Raw genomic sequence first — 25,217 nt, forward strand, 5'->3', positions numbered from 1 at the left:
GAGAATTGGAAGTCCATATTCAAGGAATTCCAGGAAAAGAATCAGATCGACTGATTCTCGGACTAGAGTTTCTCGAGGAACACAAGCCTTGGAAACGTCTAGAATATGGAATGGAGTTTATGGCAGAAGATAAAATGTGGAAAATCCAATGACCACAAGTCCATTCTCCATATACATTCCAATAGGAATGTTGTATGAACAATATAAGGCAGAATACTTTGCTGCATATATTGATTCAGGTGCTGGAATATGTACAGCAAAACGAGGAGTTTTTCCAAATAATTTGGAAGAAGAGTTACCAAAGATTGCTGGAAGAGATTTTTCCAGAAGAATCTTAATCTTAAGTAAAGGGATTAAGATGACTGAAATTATGATTGGCGGTGCTGGACAAACACCTTGGTACAAGGTAAAAACACCACCAATTTATTTTCATGATACAGGAGCTGACATATTGTTAGGAAATAATTTCCTACAAATATTCAAATCCTATACACAAGAAAATGAGACTAGAAGATTAGTGTTCACAACACCATGTGCTCACAAAATCATAGTCCAGAGACTTCGAGAAGCATTTTACAGAAAATTGCCGATCCAGTTTCGCAGCAAGCGTGGTGATTCAGGAAAACTTCTGAACCCAAAAATGAAGGATTCAAGACGGTTTGGAGAAACAATGCTCCAGTTGAGAGCTGATAAAGAACTCCAACCAGAAGATATAGAATGCCTCAAGATAACTCTACAAACAAACGAAGTAGAGTTTGAATCCAAGGTATCATTGGAAGATGTCAAGAAGAGGATCAAAGAAAATTACAACGAAGATCCCTTGGCATGGTGGGACAAAAATCAACTCAGAGCTTGCCTTAAAATCAAAGAAGGCAAAGAGTATGAATTTGTCCGTTGTAAACCTATCCCAATGAACATCATTGATCAAAAGGATATGCAGATTATAATCAAGGAACATTTGGACCTTGGTTTGATCAAAGCAGGTGTGTCACCATATAGCAGTCCAGGTTTTCTGGTAAGAAATCATGGTGAAATCAAAGGAGGAAAACCCAGATTGGTTATTAATTATCAAGAAATTAATAAAATTCTGGAGTTTGATGGGTATTTTATACCTAGTAGAGAACACTTGATTAGTTGCATTCGCAATGCCAAGATATTCTCTAAATTTGACTTTAAGTCCGGATTCTATCAAATTAGGATGCAGGAAAAAAGCAAGAAATTCACAGCTTTCTCCACACCTCAAGGACATTATATTTGGGAAGTATTACCAATGGGATTGGCTAACTCACCCCAGATATTTCAGAGAAAGATGGATAATCTTTTCAAAGATTATTTTAAGTTTATGTTTGTTTACATCGATGATGTTTTAATAGCATCCAAAGATATGAATGAACATGTTAAACATTTGGAGATTTTCTCTAATGTTTGCAAGAAAGAAGGATTGGTTTTATCTGAAAAGAAAGCAGTCATTGCTACAAGAAAGATTGAATTCCTCGGAGTTGAAATCGATGAGTCAGGAATAATTCTGCAAGAACACATAGTGGAAAAGGTGCAGAATTTTCCAGAGAATCTCAAAGACAAGAAGCAACTTCAAAGTTTTTTAGGGGTTGTTAATTTTGCTGGGATGTTTATTAAAAACCTAGCAAAACACAGGAAGGTGTTCAGTCCATTGTTGAAAAAAGATGCTAGATTTATATGGACAGACGAACACACAAAAGGACTTATCCATTTAAAGAAGGTTTGCAAAAATCTTCCAAAGATGGCTATTCCTCAAGACGAGGATGATCTGGTATTGTATACCGATGCCAGTGATCATTGGTGGGCTGCAGTATTAACAAAGCTCACACCAGATGGAGAACAACCATGCAGATATTGTAGTGGGTTATTCTCAGATGCAGAAGCCATAAGATGGCATATCAACGAAAAGGAATTTTATGCAGTAAAGAGGGCTTTTGAAAAATGGCCGTTATTTTTACTTGCAAAGAAATTCACTTTAAAAGTTTATAACACTCAAGTTAAAGCTTTTTTAAGGAATAGAATTGAGTCTAAACCGGAGAAGGCTAGATTATTACGATGGCAAGCTTTATGTCAAAATTATATTTTTGATATTATGATAATAAAATCTCATGAAAATATTCTTGCAAATTTTTTAACAAGAGATGGACAGCATTGACATTGATGCTATTATCAAGATGCAGAGGCATTTGAGAGAACACCTTGAAATGCTTCAAACCGAGTTCAACAAGTTAGCTGTTAACGCAGAAGTTGCGGGAAGGCTACAACAAGCTGATAAGAGAATTGTCTCTGATCGAATTACAGGATGTTTACAGGCATATACTCAGTTATGGTCTGTAACGCAAAGGCCTATCCTCCAGGGCATTGAGAGACCACTGGTGTCTCAAATGGAGAGTTTTCGAGTACATGACTCTATACCTGTAGCGGGGGATTCAAATACCCCTTGCACAAGTGTTAAGTCGGGATCATCACCAGATGAGTCGACTGAAACAAAAATTGAGACTCCTGATCCTTATCTTGAGTCCTCAAGTCAACCCTTCACCTCGGGGATTGAAGAGGGAGAGATCAACCTTAGGCCTCGAATTGATACAGGCAAATCTAAGGTTGGTACTAACGAAACAACAATTTCTCCATTTCAGATTACCAGCAGAATTGGGAGAAATTAAAAACAAGAATTGGCATTAACCCAGCCACCAATAGGGTTGATGTATCAGGAAAATATCCAAGGGTATGGATGAAACAAAATTCATATCCCAAGGAGGTCAAGACATGGTATGAATTCGGGGCTCTTGCCTCAGTTTATACTACATCACCCAGCTTTCCAGAAATTTCATGTTTACCAAAATGGATCCAGGAAGCTGTTCACGAAACTTGGGCAAACAATGATTATTTGTCCAGAGGAGATATTCTGGAATTGTATTTTTTCAGTGCAGCACCAGAACCAGCAGGGAAAGGCACACATGAAGCCTTTCATTTCATCAAGCTAAGGAGGCCAGATTCAAATGTCCAGAAATTTATCAAGGACCCTCCGACAGAAGAAACACCCCTGGTGTCTTCGATAACTGAAGATGACATTTCTACCAGAAGAGCTTGGGGTATTTGGGTCTGTCTCACTGAGATGGACAAAGTCAAGTTTCCGTTCAAATTCTACAATCATTCAGTGAACGGATCATTCCTGTTAAATACCATGACAGGAAAAACAACAAGTTTTGCAGAAGATCTATTTGAAAAGAAAAGAAATCTTTTGTGGAACAGCAAGCTGCCGGCAAGCAAAGAGACTCGCCGAAAATTCTGTAACATGGCACATATAGGAAGATGGTCAGAAAACATCTGCCTTGAATGCCAAGACCAGAAGAAACCGGAGTTTGGTAAAGGTTTCAAACCAAGATCAGATCGGAAAAACTTTACCGACACAAGCACAAGTGGGGAAGGACCATATGCACATTTTCCTCGAGGATACAAAAAACCGAAGATTCCTCGACAAAATTAAAAGGAAATGTGACCCTCCATTACAAAAGCAGGACCACTACCATGTGATTGGTAGAAACAAGACAACCACTAATTAATGGTAAAAGACAAATGGACCATCAATAATAGATGGTGGATGACATATTGGATACCACAAAAGGAATCCAATGAATAAAAAGTAAATTAATTGGTCCCGAAAATTCATCTATAAAAGAATGGAAACCAGTTAACATACCAGAATCAAAACTTAAAAATGTATAGGGTATATTTGAAAGTTTTGAAAAGAAGAATAACATACAAGAGAAAAGAGGCAGAAGCTCTTAAATGGTTAGTAAATCATTTCCGAGAATATAAAGGAGATGAAATTACTGCCGATATATTGGAAACTCATCGTCAATGGTATCTGAGAGAGATAAAAGAGGATGCGAAGTTGATGTCAAGATTGATAATCTAGACAGAGACCCCTCAACCACTAAATGGTCCCCAATGCAAGCTGTAAAGGCTTATGAAGATTTGAAATCCGAAGTTCAAATCCGAAGGAGCCTTCTATAAATAAGGCAGGAAGAAAGAAGTGAGGATCATCAAATATTTTCTCCATTTCTTTCATACAAGGTTGTAATATTTTCTTTTCAAGTTTTATGAGTGTTAAGAGTTCAGCTACGATAAGTAGCTAAACAAGTTTATCCTCCTCTACAGGAGGTTACTATGTAATAAATAAATGTTTGTGTTTGAATAAAAGAGATCTTTGCTCTAAGCCCCTCTCATGTATTATTTTCAAAATTTTATTTTATACCGTACACTCTAAGGTAGGAAACGAATTAGAGTTGTGCCAAGTGCTGCTGAAGGAATCTACGTCTGTAACCATCGGTTGCGATCGTGTGGTTGGACTGTGAGGAGCAGTTCGTAAAATACGGTGGATATAACCCGGTGGTACTCCGGTCAAATAGGTATAAGATTTTATTTTATTTTACGGAAGCATGATGGGCCTTTATTTATAAAAGAAAAATCAATTATTTAAAAATTAAAGGATGAAGGGTATTATGGGAAGCTAGGTACTAAATTTAAAATTTGAAAGATTCTTGTACTGATACGTAAGTTGCCCATAATATAATTCAATGGATTAGAGATGAAGAGACAAAAAATGGTGTCCTGCCCTATCAAACAAGTCTTTACAAATTTTTTATTTTTTTTTAATTTATTTCTTATTGAGAAGCTGACTGACCATGGGATGGAGCAAGAGTCAGTGGTCAAACGCTGCAGGGAAGCGATCAGGTCTGCTATACTCTGTAACCAATTAAAACCCACCACGTGTCCCAAAGCGGGAAAGTTTTACCTGTAATCACCGGTTACTAACTGAATTAAATTTAACAAAATTCCGCACCTGCTTCCTTGGTATCATTTTCTTTGATCTCTCATGCAATTTCCTCTCCAATATTTTGTCAATTGAAGGGATTTCTTTTGTATTGGACTTGTAATTGTAGACTCTTTTGTGTATTTCCATCTATCTATCATTTTATCGATAAAGAGTGGATTTCAGTTTGAATTTATTTTTTCTTTTAATGGGATTTGGATCCGTTGGTCCCTCAAGTTATTTTTTTACCGAATTCTCCTAGATTACGTTATTTTTTTCCTTTTCTGGGTGATGCGATTTCGTTTTTTTTATAGTAGGGAAATTGATCTGGAGGTTAGGTTCATTTTGTAGGTTTCGTCTTTAATTTGATTGGGTTTCGAGGTGTTGAGGATTAGAATAATTTGGAGATTCTTTGAAGGAATCGAGGTGGGGTTATTGATTTTGATATTTTGAAAGAAGGATAATATTGGTTGATCTGTTTGTGTCATTGGGTTCTTTGAATTGATCCTGGGTACAAATCTATATAATTTGTTGTTAAAGGGGCATATTGAGGTCTTGATCTTGTGAACGAAGCGTAAGTTGATGTATTAAGAAGGAAAATGGCTGGGGATATTTATTCTACACCTCCACTAACTAATGGCAAAGATTGTTATGGTGAGGACGATTATAAAGTTTCAGTTTTGAGTGAGGATATACCTGAGAACATCGAAGAAGGCAAGCAAATAGTTAACAGGAAACCACCACGGCATCTTTCTGTTGTACGTCACTCTATCAGCACCACCACATTGGTGTCACCTACTGATTTTGTGAGTGAATTCTTGTAGTAATGTAATGAATGTCTCACTTACATCCAGCTTATGTTGCTATTTAGTAGTGCCATGATGTCGTTTGTAACTGAAAAAAGTTATCTAGTCTATATTACTTGTTATTAATGGTAGCAAAGGTATTAGATTCATTGTTCATTTGGAGGCTTCGATTTGATAGTTGTGAGTCATGGAGGATTCTATGGTTTTCTACGAGGATAAAGCAGGAGAAACCGTTTCTCCTTGAGAAAGATGTATTTTATTTATTATATTCTGCAGGCAGCATATCTGAATTTCAACTGATAACAAGATGGGGCAACTGATAACAAGATGGGGCAATGCTTGTAACTTTTAGAAGTAGTGAATTAAAAGATTAATTTTTTACTGGTACTTGGACACATTTAATTGGCAATCTACTGCTGTTGGGCCTTAGCCTTTCTGAATGTTTGATGCATTATAAGTAATGCTATCTATTTTTATTTTCAAGGATTTTGAGCTTGGAATGTTGGGGATTAAGTCACCATCAGATATAAATTCAAGCTTTCAACCCATCTTCCGGTCTGGGAGCTGCGGTGAGAAAGGACCAAAGCAGTATATGGAGGATGAACATATTTGCATAGACAACTTGGCTCACCATTTAGGTGAAATTGCAGGTTCCCCTTCATTTGGAGCTTTCTACGGGGTGTGTAGCTAAATTCTATTAATATATTGAACCATTCATCTTGAATGTTCTCCAATGAATCCAAGACTCAGAAAATTTGTTAAAGAAATAGATAATGTGATCCTTTTTCCACCATATCATATTTGTTACCTGTTCTTTGCGTTTATTGAGTCACACACTGTGTGAGCAGGTGTTTGATGGTCATGGAGGTACAGATGCAGCACAATTTGTCAAGAATAATATTCTGAAGTTCATAACTGAGGACTCCTTTTTCCCAGTTTGTCTGGAAAAAGCAATCAAGAGTGCATTTCTTAAGGCTGATTATGTTTTTGCTGATGATAGTTCCCTAGACATATCTTCTGGTACAACAGCATTGACTGCATTCATATCTGAAAGGTAAGAAAAATTATTTTCCTTCACATGTCATCAGAATTTCCTAAACTCCGCTTGATAGTTGTCACTACCAGTTATCAATAATCTTCTTTTAATCGTGGTTAATGTCCTGCTATGAATTAATGTATGGTGGTGTTATCTGTCACCCTGGAATTATTTGTCTTAGAGATGTGAGTCTACTGGTTGTGGATTTTTTACACCCCCCTATATTCTGTATCCATAATCGGTAGAGAGGTGAACAAATTGTGTCTGTGGACACTATCGTATGAAGTTGGGCAACCTTATTGTTAGTGCATAAAAGTACTTTATGGTGAGAGTTTTTGAAGGTGTTTTTTTTTTTGAAGAGGCTCACGAACTTCATCTAAGAATTTAGGCTTTGAATTACATGTAACATGATGTCTACTCTGCAGAACATTGGTAGTCGCCAATGCTGGAGACTGTCGAGCAGTGCTGGGGAAACGAGGGAAAGCAATAGAAATGTCCAGAGATCATAAGCCGAACTACACGTCAGAAAGACTCAGAATCGAAAAACTTGGAGGAGCTATATATGACGGCTACCTTAATGGTCAACTATCTGTCTCACGAGCACTTGGTGACTGGCACATGAAGGGACCAAAAGGATCCTCATGCCCTTTAAGTGCCAGCCCAGAGTTACAGGCAACTGTCTTGACAGAAGAGGATGAGTTCTTGATCATTGGATGTGATGGCCTGTGGGATGTTATGAGCAGTCAATGTGCCATCACAATGGCAAGGAAAGAGTTGATGCTGCATAACGATCCTGAAAGATGCTCGAGAGAGTTAGTTAGGGAAGCGTTGAAACGCAATACTTGTGATAACTTGACAGTTATAGTGATTTGTTTCTCTCAGGATCCTCCACCTCGGATAGAGATACCTCCTAGTCGAGTCCGGAGGAGTATATCTGCTGAAGGGTTGAATCTTCTTAAAGGTGTTCTGGAAGGTAACTAGTGAGAACTACACAAGATCTTATGTTCATGCTGTAGTTTCGTTTCATGTTCTGTGTATTTAGATAGATGACACATGTTAAACAGATTAAAATACCATTAACAAACATGTGTCATCAATCTTTTCACAATGGAACATAAAATGAAATGTATCCACTGAGTAAGATGATGGCCCTAAGACTTGAATGCCAGGAAGAAAATTTCTTTGTAGTTTTTCACTAATGTCTATTTGAGTGAAGTGATGTATTAATTGAATGAGTTAAACTCTGCAGATTTCCAGAAGATAGGACGATTTTGTCCTGGTGTATATAAAGATTAGAGCCTTGTTCACTGTGTCTTTTCACGTAGAGAAATAAAGCTACTTATTTTTATTGTTAGAGAAGAGCTTCCTGAACGACCACCCGTATGAATCATGTTTTATGACTTTGCCTCGAGCTCGGCTCGTTAAACAGGCTAGTACTAATATTTTTATTTGTTAAATTAACAAACGAGCCAAGCTCGAACTTGTCTCGTTTATGTGGCTCGCAAGTTTGATCACGAGCTGAATATCCTTAAGCTCGAGTTCGGCTTAATAAGATTAATAAACAATCTCAATCGAGTTTTTAACTGAGCCAAGCTCTGAGTAGTTCTCGAGCGGCATGGTTCATTATCTGAGTGTAGTAAACTTGCAGCATTCCATGGATCTCCGGACATTATTATCGATAATATGAGATACCTCATCCATCCAAGATCATTATCCTAATGTAGCAGAGGATGCATCTCTAAAATGATTGAAAGAAAATTGCATGTCGGAGTTGTTTAGAGAACTCAATGAATTGGTTTGTACATGATCAGTGTAGCATAGTTTTTTGTGATCATTTTGTCACCATTTGTAGTAAATTAGTTTGACAAAAACTTGTGTGAGACGATCTCACGGATCGTATTTGTGAGACGGATCTTTTATTTGGGTCACTCATGAAAAAGTATTACTTTTTATGTTAAGTGTATTACTTTTTATTATGAATATGGATAAGGTTGATCGTCTCACATATTATGATCAGTGGTCTTACATGAGATTCACCCAATTAGTTTTCACATCAAGGTACTGTTTCCACAAACGTAATTAGTAATGAAAACACACATAATCGGATTTAAAATCTTGTAACTTTGAAGTTAAAAAATTAGTTTTGACTCGTCGAACCCATTTAATCGAACTAAATAATCCATTTACCTTTCATGCATAGAATTTTTTTTTAGGCAAACTAATTTGGGAAAAAAAAAGTTGATTCCTTTGTCTTTTTTTTTTTAACAAACAGGATAACATAATTTGGCCAAAAGAAGGAAATTGTCATAATTTTGACTAGAAAGGGAAAAAATATAAAGTTTGTATATGAATTTTAGTTTAAAAAAGTGTAATTCAATTTAGAAAATTAAAGTGAATACAAAATGTAGCAGTAGCACTAGTAATTAATTCAAAAAAGAAAAAAAATAAAAAGACTATAAATAATAAAGATAATAAATAAATGGATGAATAAATTTATTTTTGCTACAAATTAATTAATTCAAAGAAAATAAATATATTCATAATTCAAAAATCATGGATTCCCATAATATAAATTAAATCCATGGAGGGAAGAACTTGGTTTCATCATCTTCGGATGCTTTCCTGATGCTATGCCTGGCGCACGCGAGAACACACTCTCTCTTGCACTCGCTGTCGGTGAAAACCTTGATCTGCGCGCAGTCGAAGTAGCATTCCCCCATGCAATGCGGATTGATGTTCGGCGTCTCCGCCGCCTGTGCCGCCACGAACAACAGAATCAACGCTGTTAAAGCAACCCAGTTGCAGGTTCTTGCCATCGTTATATATGTATTTTATCAGAGGAAATTATTTTACGGTGAATCAATCCAACTGTTGTATTTATAGAATGGTGAGATTTGTGAAGGGTTGCGTACTTGCGTCTGTCTTTTCGCTTTTCGGGCTTAATATCCAAGCATTAATTGCTCGCGGCTTTTCGCAAATGGGATTCATTAATTTACCAATAGCGATTCGTTCACCACCTTTTAAAATCGTTTACGACATTTTAGCAACTTTAATTTTAATGAGTGAATTAACAGCCCAGGTCCATGAACAAATATGTGAATATGGCATTATGATAAATATTGGATAAAAAATTTACTATAATTTTGATCTATTGCAAGTGCTGTGGAGTCCTTATAATCTTTTTCTTTTTGTTTTTTTTTTTATTATCTTTTTTTCAAGAAATTTGTTTCCAAGTGTTTTTAATTTAAAGTTTCAAATTGGGTGGGATTTTAATTGAAATTGTTGTAGAAATAACTAATGCTTGTTCAGTGATTATATTTTACAGAGAGTACATATCAACTTCCAATATTTCCCACTTCTGTAAAATAAATGGATACTTACTAAGTTTCGATAGTCAAGATGACCAAAAAAACGTCCTTGTATTTCTCCTAAAGTAGTTTCTTCAACAGCTCAAGAAAAAATGTAAATTCACAAGTTAAGCTTCATAAACTTTGCATTCCTCGTCTGCAGGATTGGTCTTGCAGAAGTCCTCCAATGGATCTCCACTTCCTTGCACAGATGCTCCAGACCACTTATTCGCCACAAGGTGAGCCAAATCAACAACCCTTTGGCTGAAAAATATCGAACATGACCGGCATTAAAGATATGACTCGATCAAATATGTTTTGTACAAGTATGGAACATTAATCTATCTATAAGCAATCAAAGAAGTTCTGGTGCACACTCCAGGGGAAGATTTAGCGGAGTGAGAAGAGGCAGTCTCCCCCTTAACCGGAAAAAATTTCGGTTTTAATGCAGTTTTAGAAAAACCTCTTTGTTCCACTCTTCCATTATTCTGGATCTATCCATGCAGTCTGCATACACTTCATGTGATAGAAATATATACAATGATAACACATACCTATATCCCCATTCATTATCGTACCAAGCCACGACCTTCACCATATCGTCTCCCATCACCATTGTCAATGAAGAATCGATGGTTGAAGAAACGTCAGAGCATCGGAAATCAACAGAAACAAGAGGGATGTCACACACATCCAACACGCCAGCCAATGGTCCTTTGGCTGCTTTTCTGAAAGCAGCATTGACATCTTCGGCCGTTAGTCCTTTTTTCTCGACATTGACAACCAGGTCAACCACAGATACATTAGGCGTTGGCACACGAAGAGCAATGCCATTGAGTTTCCCCTTGAGCTGGGGTAGCACAAGTGACACAGCCTTTGCTGCACCCGTGCTGGTTGGCACTATGTTGAGTGCTGCAGCTCTAGCTCTCCTCAAGTCTCGGTGGGAAGCGTCCAGGAGCCTCTGCATATAACACAGTTCAAACGATCATATACAGTTGCAGATCCATGAAGGAATTTGTGTAACACGAGGTCGAGACCTAATGGATTTATGGGCAACAACATCTAGGAAACCCTCCCTCCAACACCCCCCAGCCCCCATGCCGATCGTACAACATCAAAATGAGCATGTACAGAACACGGGACCGATTCAATGGTTATCAATGCACCTGTTATGTATAAATAAGAATAGCAGATAGTTTGTTGAAGCGAAATTACCTGGTCACCAGTGTAAGAGTGAGTGGTCGTCATTGTACCTTTAACAATGCCTGGAAATCGAACCAAAAAAAGCACACTCTGGTGAATATTGAAACTTACCCATGAAACATAAGACTCTAGTACTATGTTGCAAGAATAGCATGCTTTTAACAGTTTACTACTTCGGAATTTTGAATACCCTTTTACACGAACTGAATCAGAATACAGGCCTCAATCCTGAAAAATCGTCTTACCAAACTCTTCGTCCATGATCTTCACGAATGGAGCCAAACAGTTGGTCGTGCAAGAAGCATTGCTGCAAAAATTCCAACTCTTAGATCTTAGGCTACTCGTAAAGTCTCTCTAACATTACTTTTCGAGGAAGAAAAACACTAATGAAATGTATGGACCTTATGATATCAGCTACCTCGTGATAGTAATCCTGCTCGTTTACCCCTACCACGTAGGTTGGAATATCAGCACCCTTTGCCGGAGCAGTGATGAGAACCTTCTTTGCTCCGGCTTGGATGTGCTTACCTGCTCCTGGACCGTCAACAAATACACCTGTTCCCTGTATTAAAACCGTTCGGTTCTTCAAAACTGTCTCTCAAACAAGCAGATTTAAAGATTCAATCCTTAATACTCAAAACTAGGGTAAAGAAACATAAATCTTGATGGCTTGAGTTCAATCCCACCTCAATTACAATGTCTATTCCGAGTTCTGCCCAAGGAAGTTGGAGAGGGTCCCTGCTAGATACAACCTTGATTGGCTTCCCGTCAACACTGATGGTCTCTTTATCGACTATTTTAACATCTGCTTTGAACGTACCCAGTATCGAGTCATACTTGAGCAAGTGAGAGGCCTGAAATGCCATTGAATGAATCATACAAAAGAAAGTCCGGTATAAGAGAACAAATAACACCTCCAGAATCTAATCAAGAAACTGGGCTCTTTATGCTTACATTTTTTACACCTCCACTGTCATTGACCACAACAACTTCCAGTGGCGAGTTCTTGCGGCCATGCCAGCACCGGAGGAAGTTCCTCCCGATACGTCCAAATCCGTTGATAGCTACCTTCAATTTGGCTACGGTCTCTCCATTCAATGGGGTAGATCCCGCGGTCTAATGTAGCACATCATACACATTATTTTGTATTAGGAGACCGGAAGTAATCATGCATCAACCTATATATTCTTCTTTTGTAACTAAATACCTTTGGAGTGAGCTGAGCAGCGACTACATCAAAGAAAGAAGTGTCCCTATTATTCTTGGAGAAGGTCACACATCCACTGGACCTAAGGCCAGAGAACTCTGCTACTTCCAGCTTCTACAAAACAATTAAAAAGTACCACCAATATTCAATCAGAGCCCTTGAAATAGTACTGTTAGAACTGTATATCAATTAACCAGATTCGAAAATTCCAAAAAAGGGTTCTTAATCAATGATATGAAAGCGAGATTGAAATGTTAAAGATAAAAAATACTTAAAAATAAATTTAAAAACCTCTCAGCACTTGTATTTAAGAACTGGAGGAGTCAGAAAGACTAAAAAATTTTCCAGGAATTGGTGTGAAATCACATTGTTTGTTCGAAAGTTTAGCAGGGAAGGTGCCGATTGGCTACATGCATCGGAGAAAAAGTGAAGACAACAAATACCTTAGAGAAGCATTGAGCTGAAAAAAAGTGGGAATCCTTGGAGGGGAGCCTGGTGCTCGTTGGGATTCTTGAAGAGGCCAAAGCTGCATGGGAAGCCATGGCCGCAACTAAAACAACTTTACAAAACACTTCTAGCTATATATAACTTCAAGAACATTATTTTAGCAATTGAAAGCCTTGCCTCGAAATTATGGTTGCGAGTGGTTTATTGTAGTGAGTGGTGAGGATGGTATGTGAACTTGATATCAGATAAGATGATGCAATTTTTTTAAATATAGAAATTTGAACCACATATTGTTCCTGAATTGATATTGTTTGGTTTCGTTCTTTTTCATTCATGGTGTGCCCTTTCACTGCTGTAGAAAGATATATGCTTTTTGAGAGGATATATGAGTTGAAAGAAATCAAGAAAATCCGCAGCCATTGGATTTATCATCTGGCTGAGATGCATTCATAACTGATGGTACACAAGTGTTGCGGCAGAAATATATTTTCTTCCGTCTATGTGGGCGATGCCGCGACGGCAATCATGTGAGCGAGCCAAAAATGCTTTCTTTTTCCTTGGGAAAAAAATAAGAAAGAGATATGACTCAGCCCCTTGAGATTAGATCCGAGTACAACATTTGCAAGAATATCACAATTAATTTCCTTTGATTCATATAGTTTTTTCTAATGCTTTTCCCCCAAAAAGTTGTCATCGTGTCGAGTTGAGAAAATGCAGTTTTTTAAGAATTGAATGCATTTCAATGTTTTCAGAATCAGCTCTAAGGGTGACCATTTCGATATAGATTTTACAACATCCCATCACCGAGTTAATATTTAATTATTATATGTATGTTTCTCAAATATTAGACTCCCAAAAGCGAAAGAAGTCGTGATTGTAATTCATGACGCACGACCAAATCCTACACATTAATGTTTTGGAAAACTATCATCCATTAACCATCAAGATACTAGAGTTAAAACCTGGAATGAAGTGCTAATGCTTTAAAAGCACACTAATATTAGGGTCATCAAATGAATCAAGAGCTAAGCAATGGAATGACCAAGGTATTATTTACTCCAATGTTGTATTCTAAACCTTGTCAAACGAACAGAGAATCACCATGTTTAACGAAGTAAATAAAGCTAACACGATGACTAGCATTGTAGCATCGTAATCATCTCAAATAACTGGAGAAGAGCAAGAGAGATCTAGATGAGTGCTTCAATGTCATCGGCGCCGATTGCTACTCCATTTGGGGGTTCTTCTGATATCAACTGATTGGATACATTATCAATAGCAGAGTTGAGCTGTTCAATCTTCTCAGACAGCTTCTTCCGTTGCTTCTGAGGATATGATATGTTGTTAGGATCAAGTAACAAGATAAGACTGCACACTACACAGTACTGACTTTATGAAATTACGGAGTACATGTTGAGCAAATTCCGCCAAAAAAAAAAACAAAGATAAAAGATAATCCTAATGGTGTGATTTTAGTTGACAATTAATGGTATTGAGCCATTGGCATTTACTAGCAAAAGCACTTTCTTTGTTGTGGAAGACCATGGCCATTTGATTTTGCTGAAAATTGTTTATCCTTCTCAGATGCTAGTTATGCAACAAGCAACAGATGTAAAACTCTTTCTTTGTCAAAAGCCAGGTTTCACAATGGCTCAGTACAGCCCTCTCACCATAGAATAGCTTATTCAGGGAGGATGGCCTCTAGTTGAAGACATTTTGCTGGTGGTCTTTTGATTAATTTTTGTAAACCTAGGGTACACAATATGAGATGCTTTTTGTTTATAAAGAATTCGGCACTAAGAAACTAACTGTAATATATAAATATGCATAATAATCATCAGATCACTTTTAGATCGTTGGGAAGTAGGATCTTTGATGATTATTATTTATTGAGCTTAATGTATGAATGTTCAAAGAGGCACAAAGAAACATCTACTTTACATCATCTCCATCGTTAAAATCAGACAAAAATTTGTGCATATGCATAGCTAATGATATTGCAATCCATAACATGAACCCTCCATCAAATTGAGGAGCAAAGAGAATAGAGATCTTGCAAAATAAGATATATGCTTACCTCCAAAGCCTTTTCTTCGTCATAAATAAATTTGGGAAGTTTTTTCATCAGATCCTTTTTGTCAGCACCGGTTAAAGCCTTGCTGATCTGTGAAAGCGAAAAAAGAACTATTCCTTGAGTGTCTGGAGAAACGGTTTCATAATCTTGATCCATCACAATGCATCAGATGGGTATGTGATGCATTGGCATGGAAACAAATTCCAACGCCGAAATAACATATTCAAATTTCTATATGATGTTTAACTGTAATCAACTGAGGTGATACACACAACCAACCACCGATGAAATAGAATATTGAAATTTCTATACGATATTTAACCTAAATCACCTGAGGTGCATACACACAACCAAGTGTTCCAACAATCATACCGCCTAGAACAAAGCCACCGATAAACAAGCTTGTACCGCCTGATCTTCCACCGTCGCTGCCATTAAACATGTGACAGGAGATACAATTAGAAACTTCTCGAGATATATTGCTCTTTCGTTTTCTTTATATTCCATTTTGATATTAGATCCTAGGATCTTAATTCATCACAAGTTCCATGCAGGTGTTTTCTTTTCAGCATCAATATCATAAAAGCTGACTGTGGTGGGTATTTTGGTCTAATAATCGATGCTTTTAGGTCCACTTGTTGTATTGTTGTATTTTTTATGCCCTTGCACTCAAAACAATTACAACAAAGCAGAGAGTATGTCCATGTGAAGGTGATTTAAACTGATTTTTTTATTTGCATGTCAAATACCAGTTTAAGTCAAATTGGAAAACTGTTGACATAAATGCAGTGAGATCCAGTTTACATGTTGCTTCAATACAAATTATCCATTTACATTTAAGGGTAGTTCATTGAAACAAATGGGAAAATAAAAGGATTAACTTTCCAATAAGAAAACCACTTTCATACACTCAGAAGCACAGCAACCGCAATTTGATGGTGAAAATAGTACCTATAACCTGCTTGAATGGTGAGCGTCCTCTTCTCGGAAGATGAAATCCTTGTTCCTTCAGAAACGAAGGTCAATCTGGTGGCACCCACACTGGCAACATACTGGTATCCAGGCTTCAAAGAAGTACCTAGCAAGAGTAAGTTAACCATTCAAATAAAGTAAAAATGTCACATACCAAAACACGGGACAACAATTAAAAAGTGAAACTCTAAGGATCGCACAGAGGTCAAAATCTAATATTAAAAAATTAAAAATTGAATTGTAATCTGTCAATTTGAAAACAATTTCTGAGCATAGTTTAAGGTATATTTTCACAACACCCCAAAATGAGAAGAGTATACATTTGGATTTCTTTATTTTCTTTTATACCGACGGGCAAAAGATTAAAACCAACCCTTCAACACACCCAGAAGCTCGGAGACATTAATGTGCTCTCACTTCAAGATATAACAAAAATGAACAAATTTCTTTCATCCAGAGCCAGTTCACAAAAAATCTTTACTTTCTATCTACAGCAGAACTTAAAGATTTACCATTCAGACTTTTCAATTCAACCCCCCACCCACTCTCACCTCCTACAAGAGTCCCGACAGAGAAGAATCTTTTCCAGATTAGACCTCAATAATAGCAGAAAAACATTAATGTGCATAGTGCCCTAGACAAATAACAAGCACAATTTCAATTTAACATAATCATTCAATCATACTCGGTTGGAGTAGTGCTAGTGAAAAAACCAATTAAGGAAAAAAATTTACTTTTACTGGAGGAAGATTACTGCCCGGCACAGATAATATTATCTATGGTTGGGGGAATATCAAATACAGGGAGGCAAAAATACTTAGGCTCCAGAGAAGATACAGCTAACTAAATTTTAAATCGATTATAACGACAGTTAATAGATGAGGGAAAAAAGAAAAAAGAAAAAAGAAAACTAAAAATCCAATTGAGAGACCATCTTCGGAAAATTATGGTAAAATGATGTATGATGCCGAATCAGTCTCTCAATCCTCCACATTATCACCTCAAAGTTACAATAGAAACAAAATTATAAACAAATAAACGATGCAATACAAAAGCTGATCCTGCTCGAAGAACCCATCCCAGTCGATTACTTTCATCCCAAAATAAATCGAAACAGTTTGTTCATTTTACCAAATGAGAAACCTACAAAAAGAGTGTAGATTTACCTGATGAGAGCTGGCAAGATGGGTTTTTTGCAATCACAAGCGAATTGGATAGAGCTGTCATAGTGTAAAAGGATTTCAGAGAAATATGAAACGAGCGAGTTAAAATTGCGTAAATATTTTGTTCTACTAGTAAATATCCGTTACCCCCCTTAACTTACTTCATTGACACTTTTGTCCCTTATGTATGAGAAGTATACATATTCTATTTAATTTAGAGTTTTGATAATTTTTAATAATTTTTTTAAATGATATATTTTTATGAATATGAAATATTTTTATAATTTTACAAAATTTTATATATTTATAAACAGATTTTTGTAAATTTGTGTAAGATAAGACGACAAATTGTAAATAATATAGTAATGATAAATCTATACTTACATGACATATTATTATATAACTTTAATAATTTGTAAAATTTGAGTTAAATATTCAATAAAATAAAAACATGAGAATCGTTCAATATTATATCGTCTCCATCAAACAGTTAATGAATCACTAAGCTAATTTAGCAGCTGTTATAGTTTACGTTTTTCAATTAAAGATTTAAGCTATTAAAGTGATGTGTTGTTTATTCAAGTGATAATGTATGTAATTAACCAAAAATTGATTTAAAACGATTATTTATAATAAAAAATAATAATAAAATTAGTGTATAAAATTTATGTTTGAATAATTAATCTGAAATTAAAATACAAATATAAAAGAAAAAATTATAAATTCTTGAAATTCTGTGTTCACCCAACGACCACAAGGAAAAAGAAATTACTATAAGAAACCAATTTACCCAGGGGAAATAATAAACCCGCCAATACCTGAGCACCAACTGGGAAACACAACGTTCAATTAATTTAGCATATTCTCTCTCTGTTATAAGCAAATTCTGAAAGCCAAATTGACCAACGAGTGCCTTGGAGGCGTAGCGTCTGTGTTTGGATAATAATGGAATAAAAATTGTATCAACTGTTTCGTTGGTACATTCTCCGACGGCTATGGCTTCCATTGGAACCTCTGACAAGGGTATACTGCAAAATACTCGATGTTGTTTGAAGGCCAATGGCCAAACAAAGCAGCCGCCTGTTGTTTTGCCAATGCCCATTTCAAGAAGATCGGCGATTTTCATCTCTTTGATGCCTTTAAGCCTTATTGCTCTTCCGCAAATTTTGCTGGCTAGAGAGAGGCGGAACAGAAAGATCATCCCACTTGAAGATTATCTCACTGGCCGTTAGATTCTTTACTTTTTTGTTTCGTTTTGCTGCAGTTTCTCGTTTTTGTATTGTTGTTTTGCGTTTATTTTTCCTGGTGGTGTCTCTGCTGCATAGTTTTTTCGTGTGCTTTCTTCATTGTTAGCTTCCCAAGCCCATGTTGTTTCGAGAGATTCTCAAATCTTTCTGAAACGATTCATGGTTATTTTCTGAAGGGATCTCTCATCATTTGCATTTAAAGATGATGCCTTTTCTTTTCTTGCTGCTGGCCGCTGGGCACTTATGTTAACTTGATTGGAACAGTGAATGAATCCATGGGGATTTCTTGTTTTGGTGTTTGCTTTCTATACATCTTGATGAAATCATGGTGTTTACCTGTTTGATAGATGCTATATACAAATGTTTGGTGATATAATTTCAATCATTTGACAGATACATTCAGTGAGGTAGTAGCAAAATCAAAAACAGATTCGTAGGTTTCGCAAAGACTATGCAATTAGTAAGAAAAGGCATGGCCTTTATGATAGAGTTGTTAGCTATCAAATTTTTGGATGTTAATCTTTCGCTGAGGAAAACAACTGCTAGGATGAAAGTTGCTTACCTCTTCATTATCATAGGGACAATGTCGCAATCGCACAACCACTCTATAACAAATTATGGAATGACTAAAGAGTTTGATGGGTCTTTTGACCGAATAGGCTAATCTTTTAGGTTTACTGCATTGGAAAAAAATTATGCTAAGATGTCTTGATATATCATTCTTCTTCTATACCATCAAATGCCAGCAATCGATATTTTCATGTTCTTACCATTTTTTTTTGTTGGAGTAGCCGATGGACTTAAGTATTATGATGTGGTAGAAGGGAAAGGTCCTGTCGCCGAAAAGGGATCAACCGCACAGGTGCATTTTGACTGTTTATATCGTGGTATTACAGCTGTATCAAGTCGAGAATGTAAACTCTTGGCTGGAAATAGAATCATCGCCCAGGTTATTTTGTTTTTTCTTAGTTATTGTTAACCACCGGCAACAGATAAAACTACAGGCAAACTAACAAAATTACTGATATCAACTTTCTTGTACACTTAAGTAGCCTTACGAGTTCCAAGTCGAAGCAGCACCAGGAAAAGAGCGAAAACGTGAGTTTTTGTAGACAATCCAAATGGTTTGTTCTCTGCGCAGGCTGCACCTAAACCTCCAAAGGCCATGTATACCATAACTGAAGGGATGAAAGTTGGTGGGAAGGTAACCCAGGTTACCTACTTTATATGCCTATATCATTATTGTGGAGGAGCAATTGCCCCCACAGACCTATGTCGCTGCTTATTATGCAGCACAACAATCAAAACATTGTTCTTTGATTGCAGTGCAGTTGTAAATAATTGAGTTGTGTCGCTATTAACAGCCATGGCTTTTGATATGTCGCTACAAATACTATATTTGTGTGACTTATCATTTCAAAATGCCATGGAGATCCTATTCAAACATCTCTCTCATCATGTTGTTTCATAATTTCATTTCCTTTGTGTTCATATACTTTTTTCTGTGATCCAGAGGACTGTGATAATTCCTCCAGAGGAAGGATGCGGTCCAAAAGGAATGAATGAAATTCCGGTAATCCATTTCCTTCCTCCTCACTGATTTTTAACCTGTTTTCTATTGTTTGATATTCAACTGGGAGTCATGAAGGTGCTGTGCTTCATGTTGCAGCCTGGAGCTGAATTTGAGCTCAACATTGCTTTTGCAAGTAATATCACTTGAAGGCAAGTAAACACTAATCTGGATTGAAGCAGTAAAGGCAGTTTTCACTGTTTGTCTTGAAAAACAAATATATGCTTTTAAGATGGACAATATCTATTCGGTTACAGTCACCAACACTGACACAACGTGATAACCAAAATACACCTCAATGAAAATAAAAAAATAGTAAGCGGGTATTGTAAATCTAATTTTCTTTTTTCAGAAGAAACATGGAGGGTAACCGCTGATGAATCGCGACTTCCAAATTCAAAGTGGCTAACCATAAATCCTCATTTTTTGGATAAATATGAAGAATTCTGAAGTTTATTCGAAAGTAAAACGTAAAAAATTATAACTTTGAGGAAAAATAAACAATGAATAAGAAATAAATAAAAATAAAACATGAAGAGTATTTCGGTCATAAATCGATGTTATGTCTCTTGTTACATTCGCACAACACATAATATTATCAATCCATCAAATTACATATTTTATATCATTTATCAATCATCAATTATCACATCTTACTAACAAAACGAACCCTAAAAAGTCAAATTAAGGGGCCCAAGTCAAAATGTTTATTCATCTGTGGTTTGACTACCTACAAAAAAATAAATAGTTTTTTTTAATATAATATAAATAATTTACAAGAAATAAATAGAATGTGGCAAAAAGGCAGAGCCCTACATTCATTAAGAACCAAATATTGCGGTGCAAAAGTGTGCTGTCTTTTGTTTGGTTGTCCACTCCTCCTTTGGCAACAGTAATCAAATACTTTCCTTCGGTTTTCATTCATTATTTGACACTCTGCTTTAGAGCTGTCACTCTCGCCTAATTAACACGTAACTCCTCCTCCTATTATAACCAAATTTTTGGTCCGACCACGTTATTTTTATTTACATAATGATACACATTTTAGACATATTCGATTATACAAATCATAATTATTATTAAAATTGTATCGTCGGTTTTAACAAGAGAAATTCTTCTTAAAATACAAGTTTCTATCTTGTAACTGAAAATTTATATTACTAATTAGAAAGCAAAATACTATATTTTTTTTATCAAATTACTTTAATACCCATTGATTAAACATGGAATTTTAGAATAGAAAGAGGACAAAATTTGTGTTAGATGATTTCACGAGTCATATTTGTGAGAACAGATCTTTTATTTGGGTCATCCATGAAAAAATATTATTTTTTATGTTAAGAGTATCACTTTTTATTGTGAATATCAGTAAAATTGACCCATCTTATAAATAAAGATTCGTGATATCGTCTTATAAGAAACTTACCCTAAAAAGAGATACTAAATCATTTGATCCACCACAATAAAAGCAATCGCATGTCCCAGTGATATTTTGTAAATTTATTATCGTATTTACATTATTTCTAAAGATAATCATAAGTCATCTATATATATATATATATATATATATATATATATATATATATATATATATATATATATATATATATATATATATTTAAGCTAGGAAATAACATTTATTTTTAGAGATTATATATTTTATTTTATTAAGAAAAAAAAGTTTTTGTATGGAAAGTGAACCATGCAAAATTGGAGAAAGAAAACATAGAAAGTGGGTTGGGTGTGTGTCTCCGCTATAAAAGGAAAGCATCCTTCGTGCCGACTCCATCGCTTCTCCCTTGTTCTCCACTGTCCATTCCCTCATACTCTCTCTCTATAAACACTCTCTCAGTTCCCTCGATATGGACATTCGCCGGAGGCCCCTCAAAGCATCCCACACCACCCGTTGCTCCGCTGCCTCCGGCGTACATTCTGATAGCAAGGCATCGGACGCGCTTCCGCTCCCGCTGTACCTCACCAACACTGTTTTCTTCACGCTCTTTTTCTCGGTCGCCTACTTTCTTCTGCACCGGTGGAGGGACAAGATCCGTAACTCCACTCCGCTGCACGTCCTCACGCTGTCCGAGCTCGCTGCTGTTGTCTCTCTCATTGCTTCTTTTATTTACCTACTTGGGTTCTTTGGGATTGATTTCGTTCAGTCGTTTATTTCGAGGAACGAACTCGAAGCCAGTGAGGTTCGGGGGAGATTCGTTCTTCGAGAGGAAGACCCGGATCGGACCGACGTTCGGTGCTCTGATTTCTCCATGGACCGTCCTCTGATCAAGCAGTCGTGTTCAGTCGAAGATGAAGATATCGTGAAAGCCGTGGTCTCTGGAGAAATCCCGTCATATTCTCTTGAGTCGAAGCTCGGGGATTGCTTCAAAGCAGCTCAAATCCGGCGAGAGGCGTTGCAGCGGCTGACCAGTAGGTCGTTGGACGGGTTGCCGTTGGAAGGTTTTGATTATGATTCGATTCTGGGTCAATGCTGCGAGATGCCGGTGGGCTATGTGCAGATTCCGGTGGGGATCGTGGGCCCACTGTTGCTGAATGGGTGCGAGTACTCGGTGCCGATGGCTACTACAGAAGGTTGCTTGGCGGCAAGCACCAACAGAGGTTGCAAGGCGATCCACGTATCTGGAGGTGCCACCTGTGTGCTTCTCCGAGATGGGATGACAAGAGCTCCGGTGGTGAGGTTCCCGTCGGCGAAAAGGGCGGCGGAGTTGAAGTTTTTCTTGGAAGACCCTCTCAATTTCGATTCCTTGTCTGTTGTTTTTAATAAGTAAGCAAACTATCTTTCTTTCGTTTATTCAGTCATTGCTTCTTTCTTTCTGAATAATTTTTGCATGTGGAATTCATTTCGTTATTCAGCTCTTAATGCGCTTGATTCTTCGGTATCCATCTAAGGAAGGCTGCTAATTGCTATAAACGTGTAGTGGATGTGTGACCTTTTCCATTAACATAAACTTTTGATAATGTCTCCCCTTTTAAGCAATGATTGGCTGTAAAAAGAACAGAAACTGAGCGGTCAAATTGATTCACTGTGAGTCTCAGTATGTTGCTGTGCTGATATTGTTTTCATTTTTTTGAGTTGGTGGTTTTTACGGACAACTGACATTGAAACCGTGCTTTATTAAGTTGCTCTTGTTTGATATGGCTATATGTGTTGAATTCGATTCTGTTACTGGAAATGTATCTCCGTTTCAACGAATTTTCAATGTTGGAACAGGTCAAGTAGATTTGCAAGACTCCTTAGAATTCAATGTGCTATTGCGGGGAAAAATCTGTACATTAGATTTAGCTGTAGCACAGGTGATGCCATGGGGATGAACATGGTTTCGAAAGGTGTTCAGAATGTCTTAGACTTCCTTCAAAACGATTTTCCTGATATGGATGTTATTGGGATTTCTGGTGAGTAAATTTGACAAATGAAAATTATAAACTTTCCTCATTCGAAAGCTAACTTATTTATATTTCCTTGAACAATGCTTCTTTTTAGCACAGTATCTCGTGTATTAGGAAAGCGTTGAAGAATGTATGAAATCTATGATTTCTCTTTTTTCTTTCGCTTATAGCATCTCTTGCTCGGTGTATTCATTTCTAATACCTGGTGTAATACTTCTAATTTCATGGGACAAAAAATTATCGACAGTGGTAGTTTTTCATGATAATATGATCATATATGAACCTTTTCATGACACTTTTACTAAACTTAATTTGTCTTTTTTGGCCAAGGAAATTTTTGTTCCGATAAAAAACCTGCTGCAGTAAATTGGATTGAAGGGCGTGGAAAATCAGTTGTTTGCGAGTCTATAATAAAAGGAGACGTGGTGGCTAAGGTGTTGAAAACTACTGTGCCTGCTCTTGTTGAGCTAAACATGCTCAAGAACCTCACGGGCTCTGCCATTGCTGGTGCTCTTGGTGGTTTCAATGCACATGCAGCCAATATTGTTTCGGCGATTTTTATAGCCACGGGGCAGGATCCAGCACAAAACATAGAAAGTTCTCATTGCATTACAATGATGGAGGCTGTTAACAATGGGAATGATCTTCATGTTTCTGTATCCATGCCATCCATTGAGGTATTTAACATCTCTTTAACAACATTACGCCATTCCTTACATGTTCGGTTTCCCAGCAAATTGGAAAGGACTCTCCAACCTAATAAATTAGCTTTTTTGGGTTTTGGCTTGTGTCTTATGTGTATGGCCTAACATCGATTCTCTTGTTTGGGAACATGCAATGGAGAAAGACTATCTGATAAAAACTAACTACTGCCGTCTGTTAATTTGTTAGGTAGGAACAGGTTGACGTCAGCATCTTTAGTAGTTCTCGTCATATTACATGTTCCACAACAGCCCCATAACAAAATTGTCAAGTGACACAAGTTTGAAGTGCTTCTGCCACCTTCTATGCAATAGCGGATTTAGGATTTCGGTTTTTGGGGGCCGCTTACAAAAGACAAAAGATTGAGATAGGAGAGATTACCTAGAAGAAAAAAATATAAAGTTGCCTCTACCACTGATTATGTTATTTTCAATTATTTGGAGTGGCTATTTAGTTAAAATGATACATTGTAAAAACAAATTAAAAAATTTTGGAGGCTGTAGCCCCGTTCGCCCTACGCTAGATCAACCAGTGCTTCTAGGTTATTCTTGTTTGGATTTCTTGGGTCATCAACAAGGATTGTTATAACAAAACGTGTATATGAACAGCGAATTTCCTTGTGACCGCAAAATTTCATTCAAGTGGCAAACTCTATGCATCAATCCCCAAGTACTGAGGTTTGACTAGTACTTCTTTTCAGGTTGGCACTATTGGTGGCGGAACTCAATTAGCATCACAATCGGCTTGTCTCAACCTGCTTGGTGTCAAGGGTGCCAGCCGCGAATCTCCTGGTGCAAATTCTCGGCTCCTGGCCACCATAGTAGCCGGTTCAGTCTTAGCAGGAGAGCTTTCTCTAATGTCAGCCATTGCCGCTGGCCAGCTCGTTAAAAGCCACATGAAGTATAACCGCTCTAGCAAGGACATCGCCAAAATTGGCTCCTGGAACTGTGCTCCGAAAGACCCTTTTCAGTAGTTGCAGTAAAATTGGATCCTAGTATTTTTGCAGTTGGGATGAAGATCGGATCTACAAAGAATGAGTAGGAGGCAAACAAATGATTAACGTTCATACTGTTTACGCTCAATAATTAATGAATCAAAATCTGTAAACATCTTTTTTTTTTATAGGTATGGTTTAAAATTTAGTTTGATGCCTTATATCCCTTGTATGTATATATGAACTGGTTATATTGGATAATGAATAGGGTGT

At 36.9% G+C, this 25,217-nt stretch overlaps 4 protein-coding genes and 1 pseudogene across 7 annotated transcripts; 3 read left to right on the forward strand and 2 right to left on the reverse strand.

The window, feature by feature from the left end:
* Positions 1–4,892: 4,892 nt before the first annotated feature.
* On the forward strand, positions 4,893–7,991 carry LOC140841241 (probable protein phosphatase 2C 27). 2 transcript variants are annotated; one of them, XM_073208518.1, is made up of 5 exons: positions 4,893–5,640; positions 6,125–6,319; positions 6,489–6,694; positions 7,102–7,649; positions 7,926–7,991. In XM_073208518.1, the coding sequence occupies exons 1-5, from the start codon at positions 5,434–5,436 to the stop codon at positions 7,970–7,972; spliced, it is 1,203 nt and encodes a 400-aa protein (XP_073064619.1). In that variant the 5' UTR covers positions 4,893–5,433; the 3' UTR covers positions 7,973–7,991. The 2 variants fall into 2 exon arrangements, with proteins under 2 accessions (XP_073064619.1, XP_073064625.1); XM_073208524.1 differs by lacking the exon at positions 4,893–5,640 and adding an exon at positions 5,674–6,024.
* A 2,018-nt stretch (positions 7,992–10,009) lies between these two features.
* Positions 10,010–13,126, reverse strand: LOC140841278 (glyceraldehyde-3-phosphate dehydrogenase B, chloroplastic). The gene is made up of 9 exons (XM_073208575.1): positions 12,877–13,126; positions 12,434–12,547; positions 12,181–12,342; positions 11,913–12,080; positions 11,628–11,788; positions 11,472–11,533; positions 11,239–11,288; positions 10,578–10,984; positions 10,010–10,287 (listed from the first exon to the last, which is right to left on the reverse strand). Exons 1-9 carry the CDS (start codon positions 12,973–12,975, stop codon positions 10,152–10,154), a joined length of 1,359 nt encoding a protein of 452 aa, XP_073064676.1. The 5' UTR covers positions 12,976–13,126; the 3' UTR covers positions 10,010–10,151.
* A 709-nt stretch (positions 13,127–13,835) lies between these two features.
* On the reverse strand, positions 13,836–17,201 carry LOC140841254 (uncharacterized). Of its 3 annotated transcripts, none has more exons than XM_073208536.1 (5): positions 17,093–17,201; positions 15,906–16,032; positions 15,286–15,382; positions 14,958–15,044; positions 13,836–14,205 (listed from the first exon to the last, which is right to left on the reverse strand). In XM_073208536.1, the coding sequence occupies exons 1-5, from the start codon at positions 17,151–17,153 to the stop codon at positions 14,071–14,073; spliced, it is 507 nt and encodes a 168-aa protein (XP_073064637.1). In that variant the 5' UTR covers positions 17,154–17,201; the 3' UTR covers positions 13,836–14,070. The 3 variants fall into 3 exon arrangements, with proteins under 3 accessions (XP_073064637.1, XP_073064652.1, XP_073064644.1); XM_073208551.1 differs by lacking the exon at positions 17,093–17,201 and adding an exon at positions 16,439–17,060 and having other exon boundaries at positions 15,906–16,018; XM_073208543.1 differs by lacking the exon at positions 17,093–17,201 and adding an exon at positions 16,977–17,019.
* Positions 17,202–17,894: 693 nt separating this feature from the next.
* On the forward strand, positions 17,895–20,066 carry LOC140841286 (peptidyl-prolyl cis-trans isomerase FKBP18, chloroplastic-like; annotated as a pseudogene).
* Positions 20,067–21,701: 1,635 nt separating this feature from the next.
* On the forward strand, positions 21,702–25,152 carry LOC140841318 (3-hydroxy-3-methylglutaryl coenzyme A reductase 1-like). Its single transcript, XM_073208629.1, has 4 exons — positions 21,702–22,685; positions 23,133–23,314; positions 23,639–23,985; positions 24,711–25,152. Exons 1-4 carry the CDS (start codon positions 21,769–21,771, stop codon positions 24,981–24,983), a joined length of 1,719 nt encoding a protein of 572 aa, XP_073064730.1. The 5' UTR covers positions 21,702–21,768; the 3' UTR covers positions 24,984–25,152.
* The last annotated feature ends 65 nt before the right edge of the window (positions 25,153–25,217 follow it).

This window comes from Primulina eburnea, chromosome 1 (assembly GCF_022965805.1).
Source record: "Primulina eburnea isolate SZY01 chromosome 1, ASM2296580v1, whole genome shotgun sequence".
Taxonomy (NCBI): Eukaryota; Viridiplantae; Streptophyta; class Magnoliopsida; order Lamiales; family Gesneriaceae; genus Primulina; species Primulina eburnea.